At 58.3% G+C, this 24406-nt stretch overlaps 1 protein-coding gene across 3 annotated transcripts; it reads left to right on the plus strand.

The window, feature by feature from the left end:
* Positions 1-1722: 1722 nt before the first annotated feature.
* On the plus strand, positions 1723-24291 carry KCNC4 (potassium voltage-gated channel subfamily C member 4). 3 transcript variants are annotated; one of them, XM_032133509.1, is made up of 5 exons: positions 1723-2025; positions 3848-4594; positions 8928-9864; positions 11322-11507; positions 16757-17343. In XM_032133509.1, exons 1-5 carry the CDS (start codon positions 1858-1860, stop codon positions 16873-16875), a joined length of 2157 nt encoding a protein of 718 aa, XP_031989400.1. In that variant the 5' UTR covers positions 1723-1857; the 3' UTR covers positions 16876-17343. The 3 variants fall into 3 exon arrangements, with proteins under 3 accessions (XP_031989400.1, XP_031989402.1, XP_031989403.1); XM_032133511.1 differs by lacking the exon at positions 16757-17343 and adding an exon at positions 23286-24291 and having other exon boundaries at positions 1726-2025; XM_032133512.1 differs by lacking the exon at positions 1723-2025 and adding an exon at positions 2215-2946.
* Positions 24292-24406: the final 115 nt, after the last annotated feature.

Below are 24406 nucleotides of genomic sequence, written 5' to 3' on the forward strand. Positions count from 1 at the left end.
AATCCCAGTGCCAGGGGCTTTCTGAAAACAGGAGAGAGAAACAAACTGGAAAGGGTGATTCTGGCCCTTGGGGGCTGGAATAAAGACACAGAAATGGGCCCAAATGTGGAATTTAAGCCAAACACTTTCTATTTTAAAAACCGCATAAATATTGAATTTCCCGTGACAGCGAGGGAGGGAGGTTTCAGAGCCTGGTGGGAGGTGAAGGATGTTGCTGTCGGATGTGGGGGTGGGTTTTGGGCGTCCCATCTCCAAACATCTCTGGACCGGGCTGCGGGCACGAGGCGGGTACGGACACGAGGTGGAGCTGCTACAGCAGCCTCTGCCGAGATTCCCTGAGCACCTCGGAAAGGAAAAGGACATCCTGACGCGGAAAGACAGGGAAACCGAGGCACGGCCCCAGCTCACGAACCGCTCCCGCTCACTCCAAAGCCACACAGTCCCCACCACTGTCCCCGCTCCAGCCCAGCCCCCTCCCTCCCGCTCCCAAATTGCTTTTATGGAGCGAAATTGCATCAGCGCTGCCGTGGATGGAGCCAGATTCTCCCCAGACCCCGCCGCGCTCCGCCGGCCGTGTTTTCCCTGCCTGGGCTCCAGCCGGGGCGCAGGACACGAGGTGGCACTGTGTGACAGAACACGGGGACACGCCGCCGCGCCAGCAAGCCGGGGAGCATTCCCTGCCCGGGAATCAGGGCATGTGCCAGCTCCCCTTGCAGGCTGAGGTCATGGAGGGATGGGGCTGCAGACTCTGCCAGTGTCACCGGCACTGCTAAAATGAGCAATTGTAGTTAAAAATTCACCTGGCAGAGGCGGAGAGCAGAGACAGAGCTTGTCCATGGCTTGTGACAGCTTTTTAGGGAAGACCCACCTCCAAGAGAGTGTCCAGAAAGGTTTCTTGGGGATCCCACCCCGGGGAGGGGAGTGCCGTGGGTGCCACCCCAGGTCCAGACCTGTGACCCACAGGTCAGAGATGGAGCTGTCCCACCAAAAACATGAGGGCAGAGACCTCCTTTGGAGCATCCAGGGGTTCCTGAGGACAACATATCCTTCATTAACAAGATTCTGGGCTGCAAGGACCTGGAGAGGTTGGTTTGGCTATTTCTACACCAAAACAGGATGGTCTCTCCCTAAAGTGATGCAGTCCAGCCTCCTCCTCTGCCCTTCCATGGACGGAGGGATCCCAGCGTGTCCCCAGCCTCCCTGTGAGGCCACTCAGCCCTCTGGGCATCCCGTGCTCCGCTGTGCTGCTCCCTCCCCACCGCTGGGGATGCGCCCGATGTGCTGGACCATGGGCCAGGCTCAGGGTGCTGCGCCGGGTCAGGGGAAGAGGCCATGGAGGGGAGGGACCCAGAGACCCCTTAAAATGTTCCCAGGACCCACCCAAGGCTTCCCAGGTTAGAGCTGATCCTGCTTGAGGTCTTCCAGGTCCTGCTCCTCATTCCATCCTTCGTCTGGATGTTCTCTGAGACACCGTGAACCTTGCAGGACGTCCCTGCAGAAGTGACTCCTTCTTGCTCCACAAAGGCCCTTATTCATCCAGCTCTTTCCATTTTCTCTTCTTCTCTCTCTCTTTTTTTTTTCCCATGGACATTAAAAATCAGAAGGCATATTTAGAGAGCAGACAGCTTTGGGCGGGTGTTGCTGGCTAAAAGATCTCTTCCTTCCCCAGAAACAACTCATTTGTCTGCTTGGCCACCTCCTCCCACCCCAGGAACGGCCGCGCTTGGGTGCACGAAGCTCTTCCTGGCGGGATGAAAGTCGACAGATAAAATATTAGCATCAGGTCGCAGCATTCCTTCCTCCTGGCCAAACTCGCATTACGCCGATGAGGAGCCGAGCTGCGATGCCTGGCTGGTGATGCAAGGCTCGATTTTTCCAGCACGGTTTTCCCTTGGGCTCCAGGCTCTCCCGCTGGTGCAGCTCCGGGTGGTTTGGGTGTGGAGCTACGCCAGCCTCCACCCGCTCAGGATCCGGCCCTGGAAGCTGTGGAGTTGCAGTCACAGTTGGAGCAGGGCTGTCTTGGTGGTAAGATTCGAGCGTGGCTCTCGTGCCTCGTGGATTTTTTTGGGTGGAGCTTTTTCCCCAGCCACCCCCAGTGCCCCCCGGAATTCAGGGGCACATCAGTGAGGGGACAAATCTGGGCAGGGGGTGAGGAGGGGACCTGGTGGGGTGACAATGCACCACACAGCCCGGGGAGGTGCAGAGAGGGGTGCTGAGGCAGCATCCTCCACTCCATGTCCCCTCGCCCTGCACCAAGAACTCCCTTATCCGAGTGCCGACCCTCCTGGGTGAGACCCCCACCCCAATAACAGGCCTATGCTGGGCTTGGATCCCTTCTATGACCCCAAAGTACCCCCCGCCCCCCAGTGCAGCAGCACCAGCGGTGCCAGTGCAGGAGTAAACAGAGCTGGCAGGATGAGTCCCTCAGGTCTTCACCTGGGTGACAGCCTCGGCCCTGGGGCACGGTGCTCTTCACCTCCTCCCCAGCCCCAGGAGCCGGGGCTGAGCATCACCAGCACCCCGGGGGTGTCGGAGCCCCCCAGGGAGGGGGCTTAGGGGAAGGGCTCCGCGGGCTGGGGTGGTTGGTACCCCGAGCCCCGGCGGCCGCTGCGGGAAAGGGGCATCTCACACGCAGGAGCAGAAACAGGGCGGAGAGATGCTCGGGGAGGGTGGTGGGAGGGAAGGGGGGTCAGGTCTGAGTGCAGCCTCCCAGCTCCCCACCGGCCCCGGGGTCGGTCTCTCCTGACCTCTCGGTGAGCGAGGGATTGCGAGCCAGGGAGGGATGGGATCTGCGGGAGCCTCTGCCAAGAGCTGGCTCCAGATCCGCAGGCAGCTCTGGGCTGCATTTCCCCTCCGGCGCGAAGAGGAGCTGGGGTGTCCGGGGTTCACTCCTCGCTGACACCGACCCCCCGAGACCCTCAGCGGCACGTCGGGCCCCGCGGGGAGGTGAGCCGGTGCCGCGGGGTGCGGGGGCCCTGGGGGTAGGCGGAGGGTTGGGCTGGGGGTGGAGGGGATGAAGGGAAGGATGGAGGGATGGGAGGATGAAGGGAGGGATGGATGCGGGGATGAGAGGGAGGGCAGAGGCGGGGGGGGGGGGGGGCACCGGGCGGGCTGCGGGGCTGGGCGCTGGGGCGGGGGGTCTCCGGCCCCCCGGCGGGGCGGTGCCGGTTCCCGTAACCCCACCGCTCGCTGCCAGCCCTATAAAAGCCCCGCCGAACCCCGCAGCCGCTCCCGCCGCCTCCCTCGCGCCGAGCCCCGCGGGGAGGCACCGCCGGGACGCAACAGGCCCCCCCCCGGCCCGGCCACGCGTGAACGGGGACCCCCGGGGAGGGAGAGCGGGAGGGGAGGCGGAGAGGGCGCATCCATCCCCCCTTCTCTCCGCCGGGAACCGGGGAAGAGCCCCCCCGGCCGCCGCCTCCTCCCCGAGCCCGGCCCGGGGGGGGCGGAGGGAGCGCGGAGCCGCCGGAGCGGGAGGGGCGGGCGGCGGGGCCCCCCCGCGCCTGGCGCTGCAGGTACCGGGAGGGGGGGGGACACAGCGCCCGGCCGGGCTCAGCACCCCCCCATCCCTTCCCCAGCATCCTCCCGGCCGGGCCCGCATCCCCCCCCCCGGCTGCCGCACCCCCCCGCCCGCTCCTGGCCCCCTCCATCCCGCACTTGTTGCTGCCCGGCAGGGCTGGGCTGGCTCCCGGTTTAGGGCGGTTTTATTTGGGGGGGGTTGGCTTTGGAGGGGGTGGAGGTTGCAGCCTCCCCTGCTGTCCCCCAGCAGCCAGCGGTGTCCGGCGCGGCTCCAGCTTGCTCCCCCCGAGGCCAGAGCCAAGCCTGAGCCCCCCCCTTTTCCCCTCCCCAGTCCCATCTCTGTCCCCCTCTCCCGCCTCCGCTGAACCCCAGCTCCTCGCCCGGAGGAAGGGTGCACGTTGTGGGCATCTCTCATCCACCGAAATCTATGATCAGCTCGGTGTGTGTCTCCTCCTACCGTGGACGCAAGTCGGGGAACAAACCACCCTCCAAAACATGCCTGAAGGAAGAGATGGGCAAAGGGGAAGAGTCGGACAAGATCACCATCAATGTAGGTGGCACCCGGCATGAGACCTACAAAAGCACCCTACGGACTTTGCCGGGCACCCGCCTGGCCTGGCTGGCTGACCCCGATGCCCAGAGCAACTTTGACTTTGATGGCAAAAGCAACGAGTTCTTCTTCGACCGTCACCCCGGGATCTTCTCCTACGTGCTCAACTACTACCGCACCGGGAAGCTGCACTGCCCCGCGGACATCTGCGGGCCCCTCTTCGAGGAGGAGCTGACCTACTGGGGCATCGACGAGACGGACGTGGAGCCCTGCTGCTGGATGACCTACCGCCAGCACCGCGACGCCGAAGAGGCCCTGGATATCTTTGAGAGTCCCGAGCCTGGTGGAGGGGCTGGCGGAGAGGAGCCTGAAGAGGAAGGGGGTAGGGAGATGGCCCTTCAGCGCCTGGGCATGGATGACAGGCCCCCAGGGGCGGCGGGGGCTGCTGGAGGGGGTGGCTGCTGCCGGAATTGGCAGCCCAAGATGTGGGCGCTCTTTGAGGACCCCTACTCGTCCAAGGCGGCAAGGGTAAGCTCCCGAAATGCGCCGGTGGGGAGGCGGGATGGGGCCGTGCTGGGGTTGTGTCTTCACCTCCCCATCCCCGTGGGCAAGTCCGACTTTCCTGGTGGGTTACACGGGAGTCATGTCCCATCCTACAGGACCCCTCTTCCATTGTCTCCCAATCCCCTCCCAACCCTCACACCTGGGAGGGCTGGGCTGAAACTGGGGGCAAGCCCAATCCCTGCCCCCTTTGCGCCCTCGAGTGCTCCCTGTGCACCTCCTGGGCACATGGAGATGAGGGATTGTCCTTGGCAGGGCTGACTCCTGGCAGACTTTCAGGATGCTCTAGGATAGGATGTTTGGGTTCCTCTTGCTGGGCTGCACGATGCCAAAACCCACATTTAACAGCACAGTGGAGGTCAGGGCTGGGGATCAGGTCCTGAAGCAAACGGGATCCTCACGGTTGTCCCCAAGCAGCTCACGCTCCTCGTCTGCAGGAGCCGCAGCCCCAAAGGACACCCTGTTCCTGTGCACCCCCTGCCCGCTGTCCCCACGCCGGGGCTGCCCTCGCAGCATAGGGAGCCCACCAGCACGTGTGGTGCAGGCTCAGGCACCGCTGACACCCAGCACACCTGAGCCACGGTCCCACAGCCCCCTCAGCCACACGTGGCCCCGGGCCTTGGCACCGTGTGTGTGCACACGTGAGCACATCCACGCAGCAGAGACCCTGCCACCCTCCCTGGCCATGCCAGCGGTCCCTACCCACGGGCAGTGACGCGCCTGGGACGCGTCCCCCCAAACCAGGCGCATCCCCAGGCTCCCAGCCTGGCGCTCGGGTGCTGCTCTGCGCATGTGTCTCCTCTCCCAGCTGCTCATAGACCACCCCCAAAGCGCTGCCCACTGACCCCTCGATACCCACCCCAGCCCCTGGCACGCCCAGCTTATGGATCTGCCGCACACACACGGACAGGCAGTTGGGATCGAGATGAATTCTGGATGCATTGAGAGGTGTAAAAAAAGCCCCGTCAATGGTAAGAAATTCTGCAGGCATTTCACACCCACGAGCAGTGTGCGGGGCAGGGGTCAGTTTGGCAAGGAGGTGTTTTTGCAGCAAATGTTAGAGCAGCACACACATGCAGAGAATGCTCGGGCAGCAAGAGCTGAACCCATTTTAAAAGGGTACCTGCTCCTTTGCCCATCTCTGAGGGCTTTTCACCTCGGAGAGATGCTCTGAGTGGTGCAAAGCTCCAAATAAAAAATTAAACAAAATTAAAAATAAACCCAAGCACAATAATTCAATTCAATTTTTCCCCCCGGCGTTATTTGGTTCTGCTTTTCCTGTGTGCTGAGCTGCTCCTGGAAAGGCTTTATCAGGAGGAATGTATTGGAGGGAGCAGAGATGGTTGTGATTGAGGCCCAGCTGGGGCTGGAGTGGGACCAGTTTGTACTGGGAGCTCCCTGCTTCCTTCTCACCGCTCTGGATAAACGTTCAGCTCAGCAGTGCCATGGGAACGATCAACTTCCAGAGGTAACAGGAAAAAATACCAGTGCTATAGCTTGGGAAAACTGCTCTGGCAGAAGGGGAAACTGAGGCACAGAGCAACACAACCATCCCAAGTGAGGGCACCCAGCTCCTGGCTGGAGTCACCATCCAGCATTAGGGTGCTGCAGGACTCGTGAGCATCTCTGTGGGTTCAACATTCCTGGTGCTGCCCTGGCTTTTGGGCTGCATGAGGTTTGCGGCGGTTGGGATTTCTTTAATACCGCCCCATTTTGGGGTCTCCCCCTTTCTTTCCAGAGCCAAAGGGGTGCTGCTGGCTGCAGGGAATGTGCTGGAGCAGCCCAACAGCATGTTGCCAAACCTTGGGGAGCAGCAGTCCCAGGCTGTCCATGTAAACTCTCTCCCTCTCTGTGTGGCAGCTGTGACTAAGAGTCTCAAGAGCTGAATTTCTCCGGTCCTCGCTCCTCCTCTCTGTGGAGCAGCCCCTCGGGCCCTGACTCAGTTGGCTCCTGGTTATTTCCGTCTTTCCCTCCCTCCAGCACTTCTCCTCCTGAGCTGGCAGCTGGGTGAGCGCGTGGTTAGAAATCTCTGCCGTGTTTTAGCCTCTCTTCGTGCACCATCGATGCCCATGGGATCCCTGCTCCTCAGTCTAGTCCACTCCGGGAATATTTGGTCCCAGCTGGAGTTTCACACTTTTCCTCCCCATGAGAATCTGCTCTGGCTGTGATTTTACCTCTACTTCCAAACCCCTCTTACGTGCAGCTCCTCACTATTTTTTCCCTTTGCAGCCCAACTTGGAGACTCCTGACCTCACTTTCATGGGCACTTTCAGGCTAGTGACCCTCTGCGGGGTCATGGATTTTTTAGGAACACCCATTGTGAGCTGTTGAGTGCAGGTCAAGATTGTGTAGGCCACCAACATGTTCTGGAGGACTTGTTTGGTGGGAGTTCTGGTGTGTATTGGTAGTACTGGTTTATGCATAGATTTATACATAGATTTTATTTTATTTTATTTTATTTTAAAGACAGTTTTGGAAAAGAACTTGAGTTTGGAGCAGCGACTGGAGCTGAGGTGAGACATCTCGGGTCAGACACAGAACTGGAGCAGCATGCTGAGGGGGACACGATGGTTGGCACCGGCTTGAACCTGACTCTTCTATTTTTAAAGGCTGATTTTGCTCCTTGGGCTAAATCAGGTCTCACCTCACACTCAACAGCAGGGCTGCTTCATTACCCGAGTGTTCGCACGGTCTCACTCCCTTCCTGGGTGATTTTTTTTTCTTCCTACTTTGCTTTAAGTCTAAATTTTTACTCTTCAGGTTTTCCCAAGATTCCCCATACAGGGAAGCTCAGGAACGTGACTCAGCCCTCAGCTGAAAAGCGGATTATTTTGGCTGTGCCACGACTGTGTAGAGACACTTGTCTGGTTAAGCTGGCCTTGCTGTAAGATCCCACTTCTTGCTGGATCTGCTTCCCAAACTGCACACGGCTGATCAGCCTTCGGAGCCGCATCCCCGTGCGTGGTCCAGAGGGCTCTGACTGAGGGGTGAGGAGCATCTCATTCCATCCCCAAGCTGGTGTCTCTCACCGGGGCAGGAGAATCATCTTCCAGAGGTTTCTCCATCATTTAATGCCTGATTTAAACTTCACACCAAACTCTTGGAGGGCTGATGCTCTCTGTGGTGGACCCACACGGGTCTGCCCTTGGGGACACCCCTCAAGGATGCTCCTGGCAGGCTCGGGGCTGCCGCCACGGCACCGCTGGTGTCCAGGGCCGGGTGTTTCTCCAGCGTGACTCAGGCTGTCTCTGCTGCTGATTCACTCCAGCCGAGGATCCGGGCTGTCGCCTGGAGCAGGCTCACGGTGCTGCTCTGCCGAGTGCAGCCGCTTGGGTGGGTTTGACAGCAAAAGGTCACATCCTGCTTGGTGCAGGTGCAGCAAAGGGGCTGCACCAGGATCTGCTCCTGGGAAAGCCGTGCTTTTGTGCCAGAGGAAGGTAGAACAAGAGTTTTTCTGCTCACAGGGTTTTTTTTTTGCAGGGGGCAGCTTTTGGAAACAGATGCTCCAGGTAATGGGCTCACTGTGAGTGAGGGAGGGAGCTGAGCAGGATTGATGGGAGCATGACAAGGTGGTCCTTTGTGACCTCCAACGCATGCTGCTGGCCCCTCCTCACTCATATCCACAGCAAGGAGAAGGGAGGAGGAGGAGGAGGTGACATGGAGGGGACAAAGGTCTCTCTCTCGGGCAGAGAGGAGAAATGGGAACATCCCGGTGTCACCAGGTCCAGGCATCAGCAGGAGGCTGAGCTCTGCCTGCTCCTCTCCTCATCCTGCCCTCTCAGACCTGGAACTTCTGTGGGCACATCACCCACCACTGACCCTCAGGGAGGGGGCGAAAGGACATCTCTGACACATCCAGGCCCCAAAGCTCCCAGCTGTGAGCAGCGTGAGCCTGGCATCTGGAGGGGTTTGTGATGAATGCGGGGGAAAGCTCTTTGAATCTGTCCTGTCAAAATTCCCTTTTCACGTCTGTTCCCAGCGGAAGATTGCTGCAGTCCCAGGCTGTCCCAGGTTCCCTTCACCCCCACCACTGCCATTCCTGGCACATCTCCAGGCACAGCTGGAGCCCAGCACAACTTTTCCCGTACAGATCGTAGCACTTGGAGAAAGGTCCTGGACTGACGGCCCCAGGCTCTGAGGTTTTCTGTCAGCTCATGGGAGAGGTCTGGGGATCCCTCCCCATTCTCCACCCTTGGCCTTGGGGCAGTGGGTGGCAGCAGCCTGGAGTGCTTTGACCTCCTCCAGACAGAAGAGGTTGCCCCACATCAGCTCATGGCCGGTGTTATTTTGACTTTTGCAGGTGGTTGCTTTCGCCTCGCTTTTCTTCATCCTGGTCTCCATCACAACCTTCTGCCTGGAGACGCACGAGGCCTTCAACATTGATGTCAACGTGACGGAGACCCTGGTGGTCGGCAACACCACGACGGTCCTGCTGACACACAAAGTGGAGACGGAGCCCATCCTCACCTACATCGAAGGGGTCTGCGTGCTCTGGTTCACCCTCGAGTTCCTGGTTCGCATCATCTGCTGCCCAGATAAGCTTCTCTTCATTAAAAACCTGCTCAACATCATTGACTTCGTGGCCATCTTGCCCTTCTACCTGGAGGTGGGTCTCAGTGGCCTGTCCTCCAAAGCTGCCCGGGACGTGCTGGGCTTCCTACGGGTGGTGCGCTTCGTCCGGATCCTCCGGATCTTCAAGCTGACGCGGCACTTTGTGGGTCTCCGGGTGCTGGGCCACACGCTCCGGGCCAGCACCAACGAATTCCTGCTCCTCATCATCTTCCTCGCCTTGGGGGTCTTGATTTTCGCCACTATGATCTACTACGCCGAGCGGATCGGAGCCAAGACGTCCGACCCCACCGGGAGCGACCACACTCACTTTAAGAACATCCCCATCGGGTTCTGGTGGGCCGTGGTCACGATGACGACCCTGGGCTATGGTGACATGTACCCCAAGACCTGGTCAGGGATGGTGGTGGGGGCCCTGTGCGCCCTGGCCGGGGTGCTGACCATCGCCATGCCCGTGCCCGTCATCGTCAATAACTTTGGGATGTACTATTCATTGGCCATGGCCAAGCAGAAGCTGCCAAAGAAGAAGAAAAAGCATATACCCCGTCCGGCCCCGCTGGACTCCCCCACCTATGGCAAATCCGAGGAGAACTCCCCCCGGAACAGCACCCAGAGCGACACGTGCCCGTTGGCAGTAGAGGAGGGGGCGACTGAGCGGAAGCGGTCAGGTGAGACCCCAAAGATGGGGCTGAGGGAGGGGGAGACGTCCGGGAGCCCTCAAGGCAACGTTTTTGGTCCCCTGTGTCCCAGATCCCTGGGGATGGCGCAGGATGTGGCCCCCAGCTCTGGGTGGGTGAGACCTCGGTGCCGGGAGTCCCTCGAGTGGGAGGGTATTGGGGCCATGTTGGGGGACCAGGGCGCTGCAGGTCAAGTCCCCCGTGCAGGCAGGGGGGAAAGGCCATATCCTGCTTTCCCAAAGGCCACATCCTTCCCTCCTAATGGCACGGATCAAGTCACCATGGTGGGTTTCAAGGTGCCCCTGCCTAAGCCACCTCTCCCTCACAGTGACAGAGGTAAGGCCAGTTGCTCTGCTCCTGTGCTAGCCTGGTCATGCCCTTGGGACAGATTTTTCCTTTGCTTCCTCCCACCATAAATCAGGGAAACCTTCACCAAAATTGATAAATCCATGGACATTCCCTGGGGCTTGACCACCTCCTCATTCTTCTTCTGGTAGACAGAATCCCTGCGCTGCTGCTCCAAATCCTGAGCAAAACCAGTCCCTGGACATTCCTTTTTTCATCTCGCACTGAGCTGAAGTTCGGGGGTTGGCCAAGTCTTCCCTTTGGATCAGGAGAAGGCCCAGCCCCATCTGTGGGCAGCTGTGGGCACCATCCCTTGGGCTGACTTTGGGGGTCTGTGAGAGCCCTGCCCCAGTGCCAGTGCTGGCCATGGTGGCTGCTCTGCCCCTTTGGTCTTGGTTTGCTGCCAGTGGCACCTCTGGGGTCTCTGGAACAGGAGGCATCATGGTGGGGTTGTGTCCTGCACCAGCCCTGAGGTCAGCCCTGGGCAGCTGCACGTCTGGCCACACGTGTTTAACAGTGGTGGTCCTTCTCCTGGGGGGGAACAGGGAGCTCTGTGTGCCCCAAGCAGCTCTTTTCCTTTATAAATCTCCTTTTTCCACATGCCTGCAAATCCCACCTGCCCTGGGAGCCCTGGCAGTGGGGAGCAGTTAGAGCCAGGAGCTCAGGCCAGGCCCTCACGTGGCAGAGCATCCTCTCAGCCAACGAACCAGGCAGCCAGGGGACATAAATTAGCACTTCCCACTACCCCGAGCAGCCCGTTCCTCAGCAGTGTGAATTTTGGAGAGCTAATTCCCTCCAATTAGGTGGGTGGATCTCAAAAACCTGGGGTGGTTCATCCCCAGCTTTGGCTTCACACAGGTTTTATAACCCTCAGCAGGACTAGAGCTGCTTGGAATTATATCTGTCTGTGTGCTGCTCCCCTGGCTGCTCCAAAGGAGCATGTCCAGGCTGGGATCAGCACCTGAACTGGTGGGTGCTGCTCCGGGCCACCTGCAACCTGCTCTTCTGCCTCCTTGCACGGTCCTGCAAGCCCTTCTGGCCACCCTGAGCACTTTCTCCTGTGGTTCTGTCAGCTGCTGATGGGTCTCTGCCACCCCTTGCAGACTCCAAGCAGAACGGTGAGGCCAACGTGGTGCTGTCGGACGAGGAGCAGCCGCTGTCCCCGACGGACGAGGAGAAGCGGCCAATGCGGCGCTCCAGCACCCGGGACAAGAACAAGAAATCCTCCACGTGCTTCCTGCTGGCCACGGGGGACTTCTCGTGTGCAGCGGATGGAGGCATCCAGAAAGGTACGGCTGGAGGTGTGAGCAGGACCTGGGGAGGGTGAGTGGAGGTTGAGTGCAGCTTTGTTGGGCCGATCCAAGGCCGTGGTTCATCTCCATCCGCCCGCCTGGCTGTTCTCTGCTCCCCAAATCCACGTCTTCCTGCCTCTCCATCTGCTTCTCCTCCGTCCACCACATCTCTCCGTGCTGGCTCCACATTTTGTTTTCTCCTCCCCAGTGGTGCCCGTTTGGGGTCTCTGACCCTGTGCTGGCTGCACTGCCCTCCCTGGGGACAGAGTGCTCCAACCTCTGCCTCTCCAGCTCTTCTCCCTGGGGTTCAACCACTCATCCCTGGATGGTGGGAGCGGGACATCTCTCCTGGGGACACGGTGAGGTTGTGACTGAAGGGGACCAAAAGGTTTTCAGTAGGGAAAAAAAACCCCAGAGGCTTTTCCTTCCCTCTCCCCTCCGGTGGCTTTCAGTGGGTTCGAGCGTGGGGAGCCGTGATGCGTCAAGCGCTGCCTTGCCAGCAGCTCCGGGCTGCCAGAAAGGCTCCTCTGGGCTTGGAACAGGAGCTGTGCTAAGTGTTGAGGTTTTCCATGGGAAACTGAGAGGGAGATGAGTCAGGAAAACACAAAACCCTTCTTCCCATGACAAAACAAAATCTTCTTCAACCTGGTCCCAGACCTCCACCCATCTCCCAGCACTCCAGCTCCAGAGAGGGTGAACCCAGTGCCACGAAATCCAGCTGCACCCTCGATTGCTGGGATAATTCTTAGAGCACAGCTCAGTTTTCCAGCTGTGCAGCGTTTTGCGTGTCCAGGGTGGTGTGGGATGCTGTGGCTGCAGAGCTGACCTACTTCCACCTCCCTGGTACCAAGTGCTGCCTGTTGCTCACAGGGAACGGTGCCTGGGAGCTGGGACCGGGCATGGGATGGTGTGCTGCGCCTCTGAGCTGCTCCCCAAAACCTGTTGGTGCTTTGGAGAGCCTCAAGGGTTTGTTACTTTTGGAACTGCTTGGGATGGCACAGACTGGACGGGATTCAGGGAGGTGTTTGGGGCAACCACATTTATCAGCTGTAGATGTGAGTTGGTTGTTTCCTGCTGGGAAATCAAGGATTCCATTTGGCATTGCTGCTCAACCTCGGAAAGAGAACAAAAAGGAAAAGCTTTGCTCATCCTTGGGGTACCATCAAATATCTGCTTGAAACGCCTCATGTTGTCTCCCTGGATGTGCTTTTTCCTGTGGAGTTGGTCTCTTTTCTTAATGCCTGTTAATGTGGAGAGGGGAGAGAGCTTTAGTCCCACTCCAGACTGGGAGGGGCAATGCTGAACTGGAAGGGATGGAGGAGAGGGATGAAAGCCAGTGCTGCTCTTCCTCCTTAGAAAATGCTGAAGTCAGGCTTCAGCTGAAGCACTTGAGTCTGGTCCCACTGAAGCCAGGAAAAGTGGAGCAGCTCCAAGAGCTGAGGATCCAGAGCTGCTTTCACTCGCTCCCAAATCCCATCCCTGGATCACAGGAGACCAGGAGGTTTCTGTCCTCGTGTGGTGGCAGCAGCAGCTCTTTGAAAGGGCACTTTGGTGATCGTTCTTGGGGTGTTCTGGTGTCTTCCCTGCAAGTTTCAGAGTGCCTTTTACACTTTGAAATAGAAGGTGTGCACGGGTCACTTACCCCCATGTTGCTGCAATGATGCTGCACCTGGAGAAAGCTGGATCTGGGGTCCAGAGGGACTCCAGTGATGCTTGAGGCCTTTTGGGAAGAGGCAACCTCAGTACTTGTGTCCTGCTGGGGCTGTGGGACAGACGGGTGGGACACTGTCCTGGGAGGTCAGGGCTGGCCTAGTGACATGCTCCAGTATGGCCAGGGGTGACCAGAGATGACCAGAGGTGACCAAGGGGCAAAGCAGCCTCCAGCCAAGAGCCGTTGGGAGCTGCAGAGGCTCCTCTTCCCTCGCTCTTGATTTATCTCCTGCTGAGGCTGTTTGTTCTGGTACCGGGATGCTGGCAGCTCTGCAAATTGAGATGAGCTTGGTTCTGAGCCCGACTTGCTGATGGCCATCTGTCAGATCCTGGGACAGGTACTGGTGTCTGTGCAAGCTGTGGAAATCAGGAGGTGGAGCTGGTTCGGGAATGAGCTGCAGATCTCGGCATCCATTGTGGTTTAACCCCGACTCCAGCAGTTGGTCTTGTTGGGGCAGCTCAAAGAGAAGAGCTCCTCCTGCCTTTGGACCTGAGCCTGGAGAAGATTGAGCTGGATTGCTGTGGATTCCTATGTGGAATGTGTTTCTTCTTCCTGTGGCTGCTCCCAGGGGTATTGCTTTGCTCCCTGGCTGCTGGGGATGGCTTCAGACCCTTTGTCTCCCTTCAGCACTCAGGTCCCGCTCAGCAGTTCCCAAAAATGTGTCCTGCTGGGTGCAGACACCTTGGCATGGGGCTGCCTTGGCACTCGAGCCCTGTCCTCTGCTTGGACAGAGGGATATGGAGGCAGGATGAGTCCAGCCAGTGAGACTGGTTAGGATGGAACCATGGAATCGTTTGGGTTGGAAAAGAGCTCCACGAGTCCAACCTTCCCCCGGCACTCGGCCGCTAACCTGCGTGTCCAAGCGCTGCATCTCTGTGTCCCTTAAAAAGCTCCACCTCCTTCCTCAGCACACTAACACGGCACAGCAGCAATTTCTGGCTCTGTAGAGCATCGTGCAGCTGATTTTCACTCTGGTTCTTGCTGTCAGCGCAGGGCCATGGCTCGCACGTGGCCTGAGCCCGCAGCATCCAGCTGGGAATGCTCACGGCAGCATCCCCTGGAACTGCCTGACTGGGGGGCAGTGAGGACCAGCCCACGTTTGCACAGGAACATGGTGCCACACGAGCTGCGTGCCAGGCCTCTGTCCCCAACAACAGGACGTTCCTGGGCTTTGCTGCCTCCCTGCTTGACCCCATCCCACGTGCTGCCGGCTCCCAGCCTGCACCAGCGCCTGGAGCCGAGCTCCTGCAGGGAGCAGGCAGTGCCATGGTCCGGGGGGAGCCCCCAGGGGTCACACCATGCTCCTTTATTGGCAGCAAGCCCGCTTCTAAAGCAATCCCGGTGACTCTGGGTAGCCCCAGGGCGAGTTGCTGGGACCCCAGCTCTGTTTAAGCACCGTGGCAATCAGCAGAGCACAACCCCCCTGTGCGCTGTGGCTTCACTCTGTGGTAGCACCTGGCCCTAGGTGTGGTGGGGAAGCACGACAGCTTTGAGGGACAGAGTCTTGAGCTGCTTCCCAGGTGCTCCAGCATGCGTGGCTTGGGATAAGTTGATGGAGAGAGGATGAAGTGTTGGGCTTTGGGCAGGTTTGCCCTGAGCCCATTGCAGAGAGTCCCTGGGGAAATCAAACACCTTTATGCAGTTCTGTCCCAAAATGTGATGCTTGAGGCTTAATCAGAGCGAGCAGTGTGATTTGACCCTGTTTCTACGCCTGTTTGCATCCTTTTCTATTCAGCCTTCGGAGCGAGAGCCCCACAAAGCACAGCAGGTCCCTGCACTGCCGGCGGCTCCCAGCAAACCCCAACCCCACAACGCTTCCTGCCAAACTGGTGCTGTTTGGGTGCTGGATCCAGGGTTGCCCTGAGCTTTCAGGGACCGCTTGGATCTCAGCATGGTTGCTTCCCACGCACGGCTCAGGGCGGCAGGGAAACACGTGAGCTTTTCAAAGAGCCTCAGCACACCCAAGGGGAGGGAAGGATGAGCCCGATGCAGTTTTTCGGGAATGTTGTGGGGAGCAGGGAGGTCTTTGCATCCGCTGCTGTTGGTGGGAAACTCCCAGCTCCCCCCAGCTCAGGGCTGTGCTCGCTCCCCTCCTCGCTCGCTGTGTGGATCTGTGCCAAGAAGTAAAGAAGGAAATTGCTCTTCTCCTCAGGCCTGCTTCTGCTCCCGCTTCCACCGTGGGGATGGGGAGAGCTTTGCTGGAGTCAGCAACAGGTTTAGGCAGGAGTCCCTCTGTCCCCTGGAGCTGCCTCTGCTGCACAGCCGGAGGAGCTGCGTCTCCTCAGGGGGCTGAGAGATGGGAAGGGGTTGAAGAATCCCTGCTGGCTGCTGGGGCTGGGAGAAAAAACAAACCAACAAAAAAAGGGGATTTTCTGTAGATTTGTAGAGGCTGTGCCCTGGAGCGTTTCCCAGGTGATGCTCCTGTCTCAGTATCCCCCTTGGGGGGTGTGTGAGGGTGATGCTGTCACTGGTCCGGTGTGAGCCTGGATCCCTGATCCAAGCCCAAACCAGCACGGCCGGGCCAGCACCAGCAAAGCAGAACCCAAAGATGTGCCACGAACTCCTGGGGTGGGACATGGGGAGGGATCCCGAGCCTGGCACTGCCCAAGGGGACCATCCATCACCTTGTTTTTCTGCTGTCAGGAGCTGCCTCCCTCCGCTCCCCCCACACACTTCCATGGTCTTGCTTTCCCTGGAACGCGCTGGAGCCTTGGGAAGGCTCAGGCTTGGCTGGGTTTGCTCACCCGGGTGCTCTCAGGGAAGATCCAGGCGCAGGGACACCGGGCTCATCGCGGCTGGGAGCGTCATTAATTTTCCATATTTTGGCAGCAGATCCAGGGAACAGACTCATCCTTATCAGCAGTGCTTTGTGGACCTAAAAATTAAATTTTCAGTGCAAAGACTTTGTGTCTTTCCAGCAAGAAAAGTGGCTTTTGACCTGTGAGGTTATTTCCTCTGGCTGTTGCTTTTTCAATAAAAGCTGGAGAAATCCCTGGCTCTTTGGGGGAGTGTGAAGGGTCCCTGTGCTCAAAGAAATAGAAATATTTGCTCTTTAATGCAATTTCTTGTGGAAAATAATGAGCACATCTACCTGCTCCTTTCCTCACAGAAAGGTGTCAGCAGCAGCTTGCTGCTACAGGGGTGTAAAAACCAGAGCTGGGGGAATCACTCCTTCCCAATCCCGTATTTGTTTGAGTTCTGCTGCTTTTCCCCGTCTGCTTCAGCCCACAAAATCCCCAGACTCATTCCTCATTCAGAGCAATTTGGGAAACAAAACCCAGCACCCTACAGGAGCAATTTGGTCTCCTCATTGATGACTCTCCAGTCCTGGATTTGGCCGGTGCTGCTCGGTGAAGGGAGTGGGAAGGCCTGGAGGATCCACAGGAGCCTGCTCGCCCTCGAAAAGCCCTCCCAGCATTTTTTCAGGGGGTTGCTCGGGGTGTGGGGCTGGGTGACACTCAGCCTGGTGCTCTCAGCTGTCCGAGCCTTGGGCAGGAGGCTGCTCGGCTCTAACCTGTCTGTTTTCTTCACCGAGGCCATGGAAAATCCCGGAGCCTGAGCAGCATAGATGGTGTGGCAGGATCCGCGGTGGGCTTGGCTCCCCTGGCGTCCCGCTGCAGCTCCCCCTGCTCCCCCGTCCCCTCCATCCTCTAAACGGACCTCGCTGTGCCCTGCGTGTCCCTCCGTCCCTGTCCCCGCCACGCCGCGTCTCCGGTGCCCAGAGCAGCCCGAGCTGGGACATCTCCGCCCCGCAGGAGCTGGGTCTGACCCTCTCCAGCTGCCCCTGTAATGTCTGCACCCACCTTGTCTCGTGTCCATGTGTACGGACAGTCCCTGGAGTAGGTGTTGGGGTGCTTTTCCCCTCCTTGAATCCTTATTCATCCGAAATAAACCCTGCAATTCCCTCCGGTGTTGAGCCCTCCCCCCCGTGGGCCGTTTGCATTGGGCTAAAGGGTGGTGGAAACACAAGGAGGACGAGTTGACTCATAAAATTATATCTCATTGTGCTGGAAATGGCTGAATTCACATATTTTTAGGTTTTATTTTGTTTGCTTTTTTTTTTTTTTAAAACCAGCCTCAAGTTTCTGGAGGCAGCAGATGAATAAACCTCTATTCCCTGCCCAGCAGTGGTTCCCCTCTTGTTCTTTGCCTTTTTCTGCCTAAATCCTACTTGTTCTTTCCCATATTGTGTCTGCTTCTCCATCCAACCTCAGGGATGGGCCTGAGGTCCTTGGAAACCAGCCTCGAGATCCCGTGGAGGCTGGAGGGCCCTGGGAGAGGGTGCAGGGAGCACACAGAGGCTGGGATAATAGGCATGGATACTCCCATGAAGAAATGGGAAGTGGTGGGAAGAGCAATAAGGGTCCCTGGGAAAGCTGCTGCTGGTGTTGAAGAGTGGGGAAGTGAGAGACTTGAGGCAAAATGGTGCCTAAATGGATGGGGGAGGAATCCTTGTTTGGGATGGACGTGCGGTGGTGGGGCAGAACATTCCCGTGGGGATGGGAGCTGGGTTTGAACCAGGCCCTCCCCATCCCTGGGAGGATGAGGCTGGAGAGCCAAACTCCCCATTGTGCTGCTGGCTTTTGCTCACGTGTGCTGGTTTTTGGGGTGATTTTGGATGATCTGAGGTGTCTTCCCGAACTAGAACAAACCCTTCAGCCCCTGACCTCTGGCTCATTTCTAGTTCTGTCCAGCTCAGCCTCCCTGGAGGCGTTTGGATCTTGGAGGGCTGCAAGGGGCTGGTTTGGGGGGGTCCAGCCCTGGGCTTGACTCCCCCTCGGTGCTCTCTCAGCCTCTTTCCTCACTCTGAGCAAGTCAGGGCTGGAGCCCGGGGACTTTTCTGGGGAGGAGAGCTTAGATTTGGGTGTGTTTAAAAAGCAAAGAGCCCCAGGAGCTTTGCTGGGGTCAGACCCTTCCCCTCCATCACGGCCAAACCGGAGCTGGTGCTCAGGGAATGGTGAGGAGGGAGGGTGCCTGTGCGGCCGGGCTGGTCACAGCTTCGACTCGATGACCTTGGAGGTCTTTTCCAACTTTAAGGATTCTGTGATTCCATGGTCCTCAAAGAAGCTGGGATGGATTTTGGCAGATCGCACAGTCAGGACCCTCCTACTCCACCCCAGGTTTCCCATGCCTCAGTTTCCCTTGGTGTGGAGAAGGAGCTGCCAGGAGGAGCAGTCAGCACATGTCCAAACCAACCAACCTACCTACCTACCTTCCTTCCTTCCGAATTCCGAATTCCTTCCTTCCGAATTCCTTCCGAATTCCTTCCTCCCTCCCTCCCTCCCTCCCTCCCTTCCTTCCTTCCTTCTCCTTCTCTCCCTCCCTCCCAGCTGTGCGAGAGCCAAAGGGAAGCAGAAAAGAGGTGAAAACCTTGGTGCCTGGGGATGGATGACAGGAACTGAGCACTGCATAGACCTGGTGCTGGAGCCAGAATTTGTGTGGATTTGGGGAGAAATTGGGATGAGCTGCACCCATCCTCTGCTCAGGATGTGCCATACAGGCCTGGGGGGGTGATCCATCCCTCACCAGCAGCCCCTGCGTTTGTGTGTTGGGAGCAGCTGCCTTCCTTGGATTCCTGTAGTTCAGTGCATTCCCACAGCAAGTGGACGGGGTAACAGGGCAGGTTCATGGATCACCCCAAATTCCATGAACTGGGAGAAGGGGTGAGTAGAGCAGCACCATGCTGGCGCTCCTCCATCTCATCCTTCCCTCTGGAAGCAGGAGCAGCCGGAATATCCCCAGCCCCTGCCAGAGGGAAGGTCACCCTCCGTGATTTCAGTGCTCTTTGGATCATAAATGATTTATCCAGGGTCATGTGCTGACTTTGGGGACGAGCCAGGTATGAAACCCCGTCCCTTGCAGAAGAATCAGATCAAGATGCTCAAACTTTGGGGGTTGAGTCTCTTGGAGGCAGAGGATTAAACCCAGAGCAGCCACAGATCCCAGGACATCCCATCCTTGCCTTTCCCCCCTTCAGGCTCCCGAAGCAGCTCATCCCAACACCACAGTGGTTATTCGGGGTGGAAAACCTTTGGTGGACTCCCCAAAATCTCATTGCCACCAGAGCAAGGAGGGTTGGGCATGAGCTGACACAGAGCCGGCAGGATGCAATTTTTAGCTGGGGCGTTATGCAACCCGGGAGAAGGGATGACTAATGTGCAAAAGCTCCTCTAAAACAACCGAGCCCCGAAAGGGAGACGGAGGGATTTCAGTGGGAGGCACCGAACTGCTGAAAAACCCATCGCATCTTCTCCCTCTTCCTCGCCGCCTTCTCCTGAGCAGGGATTTGGGGGATGCAGGAGGGAGAAAACAGCTTGTTGTTATTTTTAGATGGGGTCTGAGTTGCTTTTGGGGGCGAGTTGGCACGGGTTAATCCCCAGGTAAGATTAGAAGAGGAGCTGTAGTGGATCAGAGGAGACCTCTAAATATCTCTGGAGCCCAGGTTTTATCTCAAACAGTGGCCAAAATCGGCTGCCTGGAGAATAGGATAAGAATAGAGCACGAATATACGATACTTCCCCTAAATATCCTCCCAGGGCTTATCTGTGCTGAGGGATCTGGTTAGGAGAGCACGTTCCAGCCCGGGCAAAAGGCATCGAGAGAAAGCCAAAGTGCTGGATTTATTCCCAAGAAACTGGAGCCCAACTGCCCCTGTCCAAGCCCTAAAATGGCATCTAAACAAAAATATCATTGAGGGGTGTGCAGTGACTGTCGGGGCATCCCAGCATGGAAAGGAGAGGTTCTCTGGGATGGGCTGGGTGTGCTGGGTCTCGTTCCCGGCAGGAGGATGAGCAGGAACACAGGGATGAGCACTGTGTGTGCTGTAGGAATGTGTCCCTCCCCTGTGGACAGCGGGATGTCCGGCGGCGTGGGACCAGCCGGAGCTTTAGTGCCCCGTGTCCCTCTCCCCGCCGCAGATGCAGACACGTGTGATGCTCAGCTGTGGGAACGGGGCCAGAGGTCAGGGAGTCATGGAATGGTGGGGTTGGAAGGGCCACGGGCAGGGACACGTTCCACTAGACCAGGTTGCTCCAAGCTCTGTCCAGCCTGGCCGGGGACGCTCTGGAGGTGCTGGGTGACATCAGGCTGCCCTGGCAGAGCCCTCACATTCCTCTGTCTGTGTGTCTGTCCGCTTTGGGACACGGACCAGCGCTGTGGGACGAGGATTGAACCCCTGTGACCACCCACCCCCATGCAAGGAGCCAAACCAGAGCAGCCTTCAGACTGGGGGGATTTGGGAACAGTTCCCCACTCCAGCATCAGCTTTTTCCTTCTCTTTTCCTTCTGGAAGACTCAGAGTCCAGCCCTGCGTGGAGGCTGCACCGTGATCCCGGGTTGCTTGCAAAGTACTAATTTTTATTGTTGCAACAACTGCTCTGTTTCTCGGGAGATGCCTGAGAGAGCTGAGAAAATAGAAAGGCCTGTCAGGCAGCTGGGCGGGAGGTGAAGATGTCAAGAGAGTAATTGCTCTACCCAGAAGGAGCCTGTTCCTGGCTTCCCCAGCACTGCCAGGAAAAATCCTCACTGCTTATTTGATGACAATAAAGAAAAATAGAAAATAAATAGCAACCCCATGGCTTGCCCGTGCTGACGAGGAACAGGGAGAGCAGAGGCAGATGCAAAATAGGATGCAGTTGAGCTTATAAATAGGAGCCTCCCAGCTCCCAGTCTGTTACTTCCTTACCTCCGCCCGGGCAACCGATCCCAACGTTTTACCCACGGAAAAGGTAAATGGAGGCTCAGAAAGAATTCTATGAACTTCTGGGGAGAGGGTCACACTTCCTCCTGTGTGGGACAGGCCGGGGCAGGGAATGTGCCCTGGTGGCTGTAAAAAAGTAATCACAGAGTCAGGGAATGGTTTGGGTTGGAAGGGACCTCAAATTCCATCCCATTCCAGCCCCTGCCATGGGCAGAGACACCTCCCACTATCCCAGGGTGCTCCAAGCCCCATCCAACCTGGCCTTGGACACTTCCAGGGATCCAAGGGCAGCCACAGCTGCTCTGGGCACCCTGTGCCAGGGCCTCCCCACCCTCACAGGGAACAATTCCTTCCCAAGATCCCATCTAACCCTGCCCTCTGGCAGTGGGAAGCCATTGACCCTTCTCCAAAGTCCCTCTCCTGCTCTCCTGGAGCCCTTTTAGGCCCTGGAAGGGGCTCTGAGGTCTCCCCAGAGCCTTCCCTTCTCCAGGTGAACACCCCCAGCTCTCCCAGCCTGGCTCCAGAGCAGAGGGGCTCCAGCCCTCCTGATGTTGGAGCCCAGGGCTGGAGGCAGCTCTGCAGGTGGGGTCTCACCTGAGCAGGGCAGAATCCCCCCCTTTCCTGCTGCCCACGCTGGGGATCAGCTGGGGGGGCTCTGGGTCGTGGCTGGGGAATGCTGAGCTGCTCATCCCCCAACGCCCCCAAATCCTCCTCCTCAGGGCTGCTCCAGAGCAAAGCAGAGTTAGCTCAGGACCTACCCAAACCCGCGCTGGCACGGCCGGGCACTGGCAGCACTTTGGGGTGTGTGAGGGGATCTCACAGCGGGAGGGAGCGAGGGAGGGAGGGAGGGACTGTGTGAACTCCCCGTGCGGGGAAATTCGGCGCTGATGGCTCTGGGAGCACCGCAGCAAACCTTGGGTGTATTTGGAGCTGGGTTGTGCCAGCTGTGCCAAGCCTCCTGCCTCGCCCAGGGCAGCACCCTACGGACGCTGGTGGCAGATCCACACCCAAAAATAGGCTCGAGGAAGGGGCTGCACGTCACTGAGGGGCCATGAGGGCAAGAGGGGAACGGAGCTGGTACCGATAAGCCAAGACAGGAGGGCTCTCTTCTCGTGGTGGCTTTGTCTGGGGGACAAAAAGATAAAAATCTGGGCTGTTGTTATTTATTTTTAGTCGTGCTAATTTTTTTCCAAGGCTGGGAAGCTGCTTTCCAAGGCAGGTCCCTGGAAGCTGTGGGCAGCAGGTCTCGAGCTAACACACAAAATGGCTTTGAACGGGGAGGAGGAGGAGATGGGAGTTAAAAGCCAAGTCGTGCCCCTGGTAAATCAATCGACCTGACGGGGAATGTTTCTAGCAGGACACGAGCCCTGCCAGGAGCTTTTAGCTGCTTGCAGGAGTGACTGAACCAAGAGCTGGGATATTTTTCAGCAGCCACTGCATGCATGGGCACTGCTGGGCCCCAAATTGCTGCAGGGGGATGGTGTTGGGTCTCCAAAGCGTTTTGTCTTGGGAGGTGGGGAGCTCTCCTGCCAGCTCGGGGAGGAGAGCTCCTTTAGTCCCTAAGGCTTTCATGGGATGTGAGGTTTGAAAAGCCTCCATGCCTGGGCACTGCTCACCCGAGCTGTGCAGTGATGCTCGATGGAGAACGAGACCTTTATGTTGTGGAAAACGAGGAGGGTTTGGAGCTGCGTTGGGTCTGCAGGGGAGGCAGCTGGGCCAAACCCATGAGCAGGAGCTGGGGGTGAGGTTTAAAGCAGAATTCCGCGGTTTATCAGGTGCATCAGGCGCTGTCTCCCTGCCTGACAGCCCCTCGCCTGGAAACTGGGCCCTGGCGCACGGGGAGAGGCGGTGGGGTGACTCAGAGCTCCAATCAATGATAATTAATTCAATGATAACAAATGAGAGGGAGAAGAAAAAACACTGCGGGATTAATGCACCAGGCTTGGCTTTGGGACATCTGGCTTGGGGTTGGCCTGGGAAGTTTTGGGCAAGAGCAGCTTTCTGGGAGGAGAGGGTGGAGAGGGATGTGGTGAGGGTGATGTTTTCCCCCTGCTTTTCATTTTTACCCTCAAAGTTGCCCTGACTCCACGCATGGTTTCTCTTGGAGAATCATTCCCCAAGTCTCCATCTCTGGCACCATTCTGAAGCTTTTTAAAACCATCTTTCCCTGACTTACCGATGCAACAGCAGCATTTTATCCCTCTGGAAAAGGCCATTTCATTTTGTGCTTACTCTGTTTTCTGCATCCTTCTAAGTCGGGGTCCCCTGGAAGCCCAGGGTCGTTCTCCCTCTCCCATTTCTCCCCCAAACCAGTCATGGAAGCAGCGTCTAATGCCGTGTTTAATATTTGTGTCTTTAATTGCAGATTCCTGCCAGGACACCCTCGCTTCCAGTTACCCCCAGGGTGAGGTGGTCACCTTCTCCTGAGCCCCAGCTGGATGCAGGCAGCACCCTGGCACGGGATGCCTTCTCCGAGGGGGAGGGATGTGTATCCCGAGGGATGCTCTCCCTCAGGCCAAGGGATGCTCTTCCTAAGGCTAAAGGATGCATTCCCCCAGGGATGTCCTCCCCAAAGCCCAGGGATGCTTTCCCTCAGGCTGGGACACGCATTCCTCTAGGGATGCTCTCCCTGGGGCCAAGGGATGCTCTTCCCAAGGGAGATGCTCTCCCCAGGGCTGAGGGACGCTCCCCCCAAAGCCCAGGGATGCTCTCCCCGAGGCTGGGACGTTCATTCCCCCAGGGATGCTCCCCCCAAGGCCGAGGGATGCTCTTTCCCCAAAGCTCCAGCTCCATCCCTGGGAGGGGGGGTGGCAGCTGGGTCCCCCCAAGAGGTGCCACAGAGCAGCAGGGCCGGGAGGGAGGTTGGGGACAGCCCCATTCCCCTTCCTGGTGCCAGCCCTGCCACGGCCACGCTGCCCCAGCACCCCCAGGGCTGCCCCCTCCCCTTGCCCACGCTTTCGGCTGCACCTCACCCCCCCACCTCTGGAGATCCAGCTGCTCACCGGGACATCTCCACCCGCGGCTGCGCCCGTGCTCTGACCCCTCCATCGTCACACGGCCACCCGGAACCCTCCCCCGGGGTGCCAAAGGCTCCGCTCCAGGTGCCACCATCGCCCCCTCCCACGGGGCCTGAGCCCACGGGCACGCAGGGCCGAGCGCGGCGGTCGGGGCGCGGGGATGGGGATGGGAAGCAATAGGAGACCGAGGTGTGGGGATCCCGGCTGGCCTGGAGGGGTCAGGGTCCTTCCAACGCTGTTCCATATCTCTGTGACCAAGGCAATACTACTCCTGTCTCCGTCTGTCCTGTTCGCATGCCTGTCCAACGTGTAGAGTTCCAATAAAGACATCCACGAGCTGAGTCAGCTCCCGTACCTCTCCTGCCTCCCTGTTTCCTTGCCTCTGTCTCCCTGTGTGCCCACAGAGTCCTGTCCCAGCCCTGGCTGTCCCTGGCAGTAGGAAAGGGAGACTTTGGCCATGGCATTGCCT

Source organism: Corvus moneduloides, chromosome 24 (assembly GCF_009650955.1).
Source record: "Corvus moneduloides isolate bCorMon1 chromosome 24, bCorMon1.pri, whole genome shotgun sequence".
In the NCBI taxonomy this organism is placed as follows: Eukaryota; Metazoa; Chordata; class Aves; order Passeriformes; family Corvidae; genus Corvus; species Corvus moneduloides.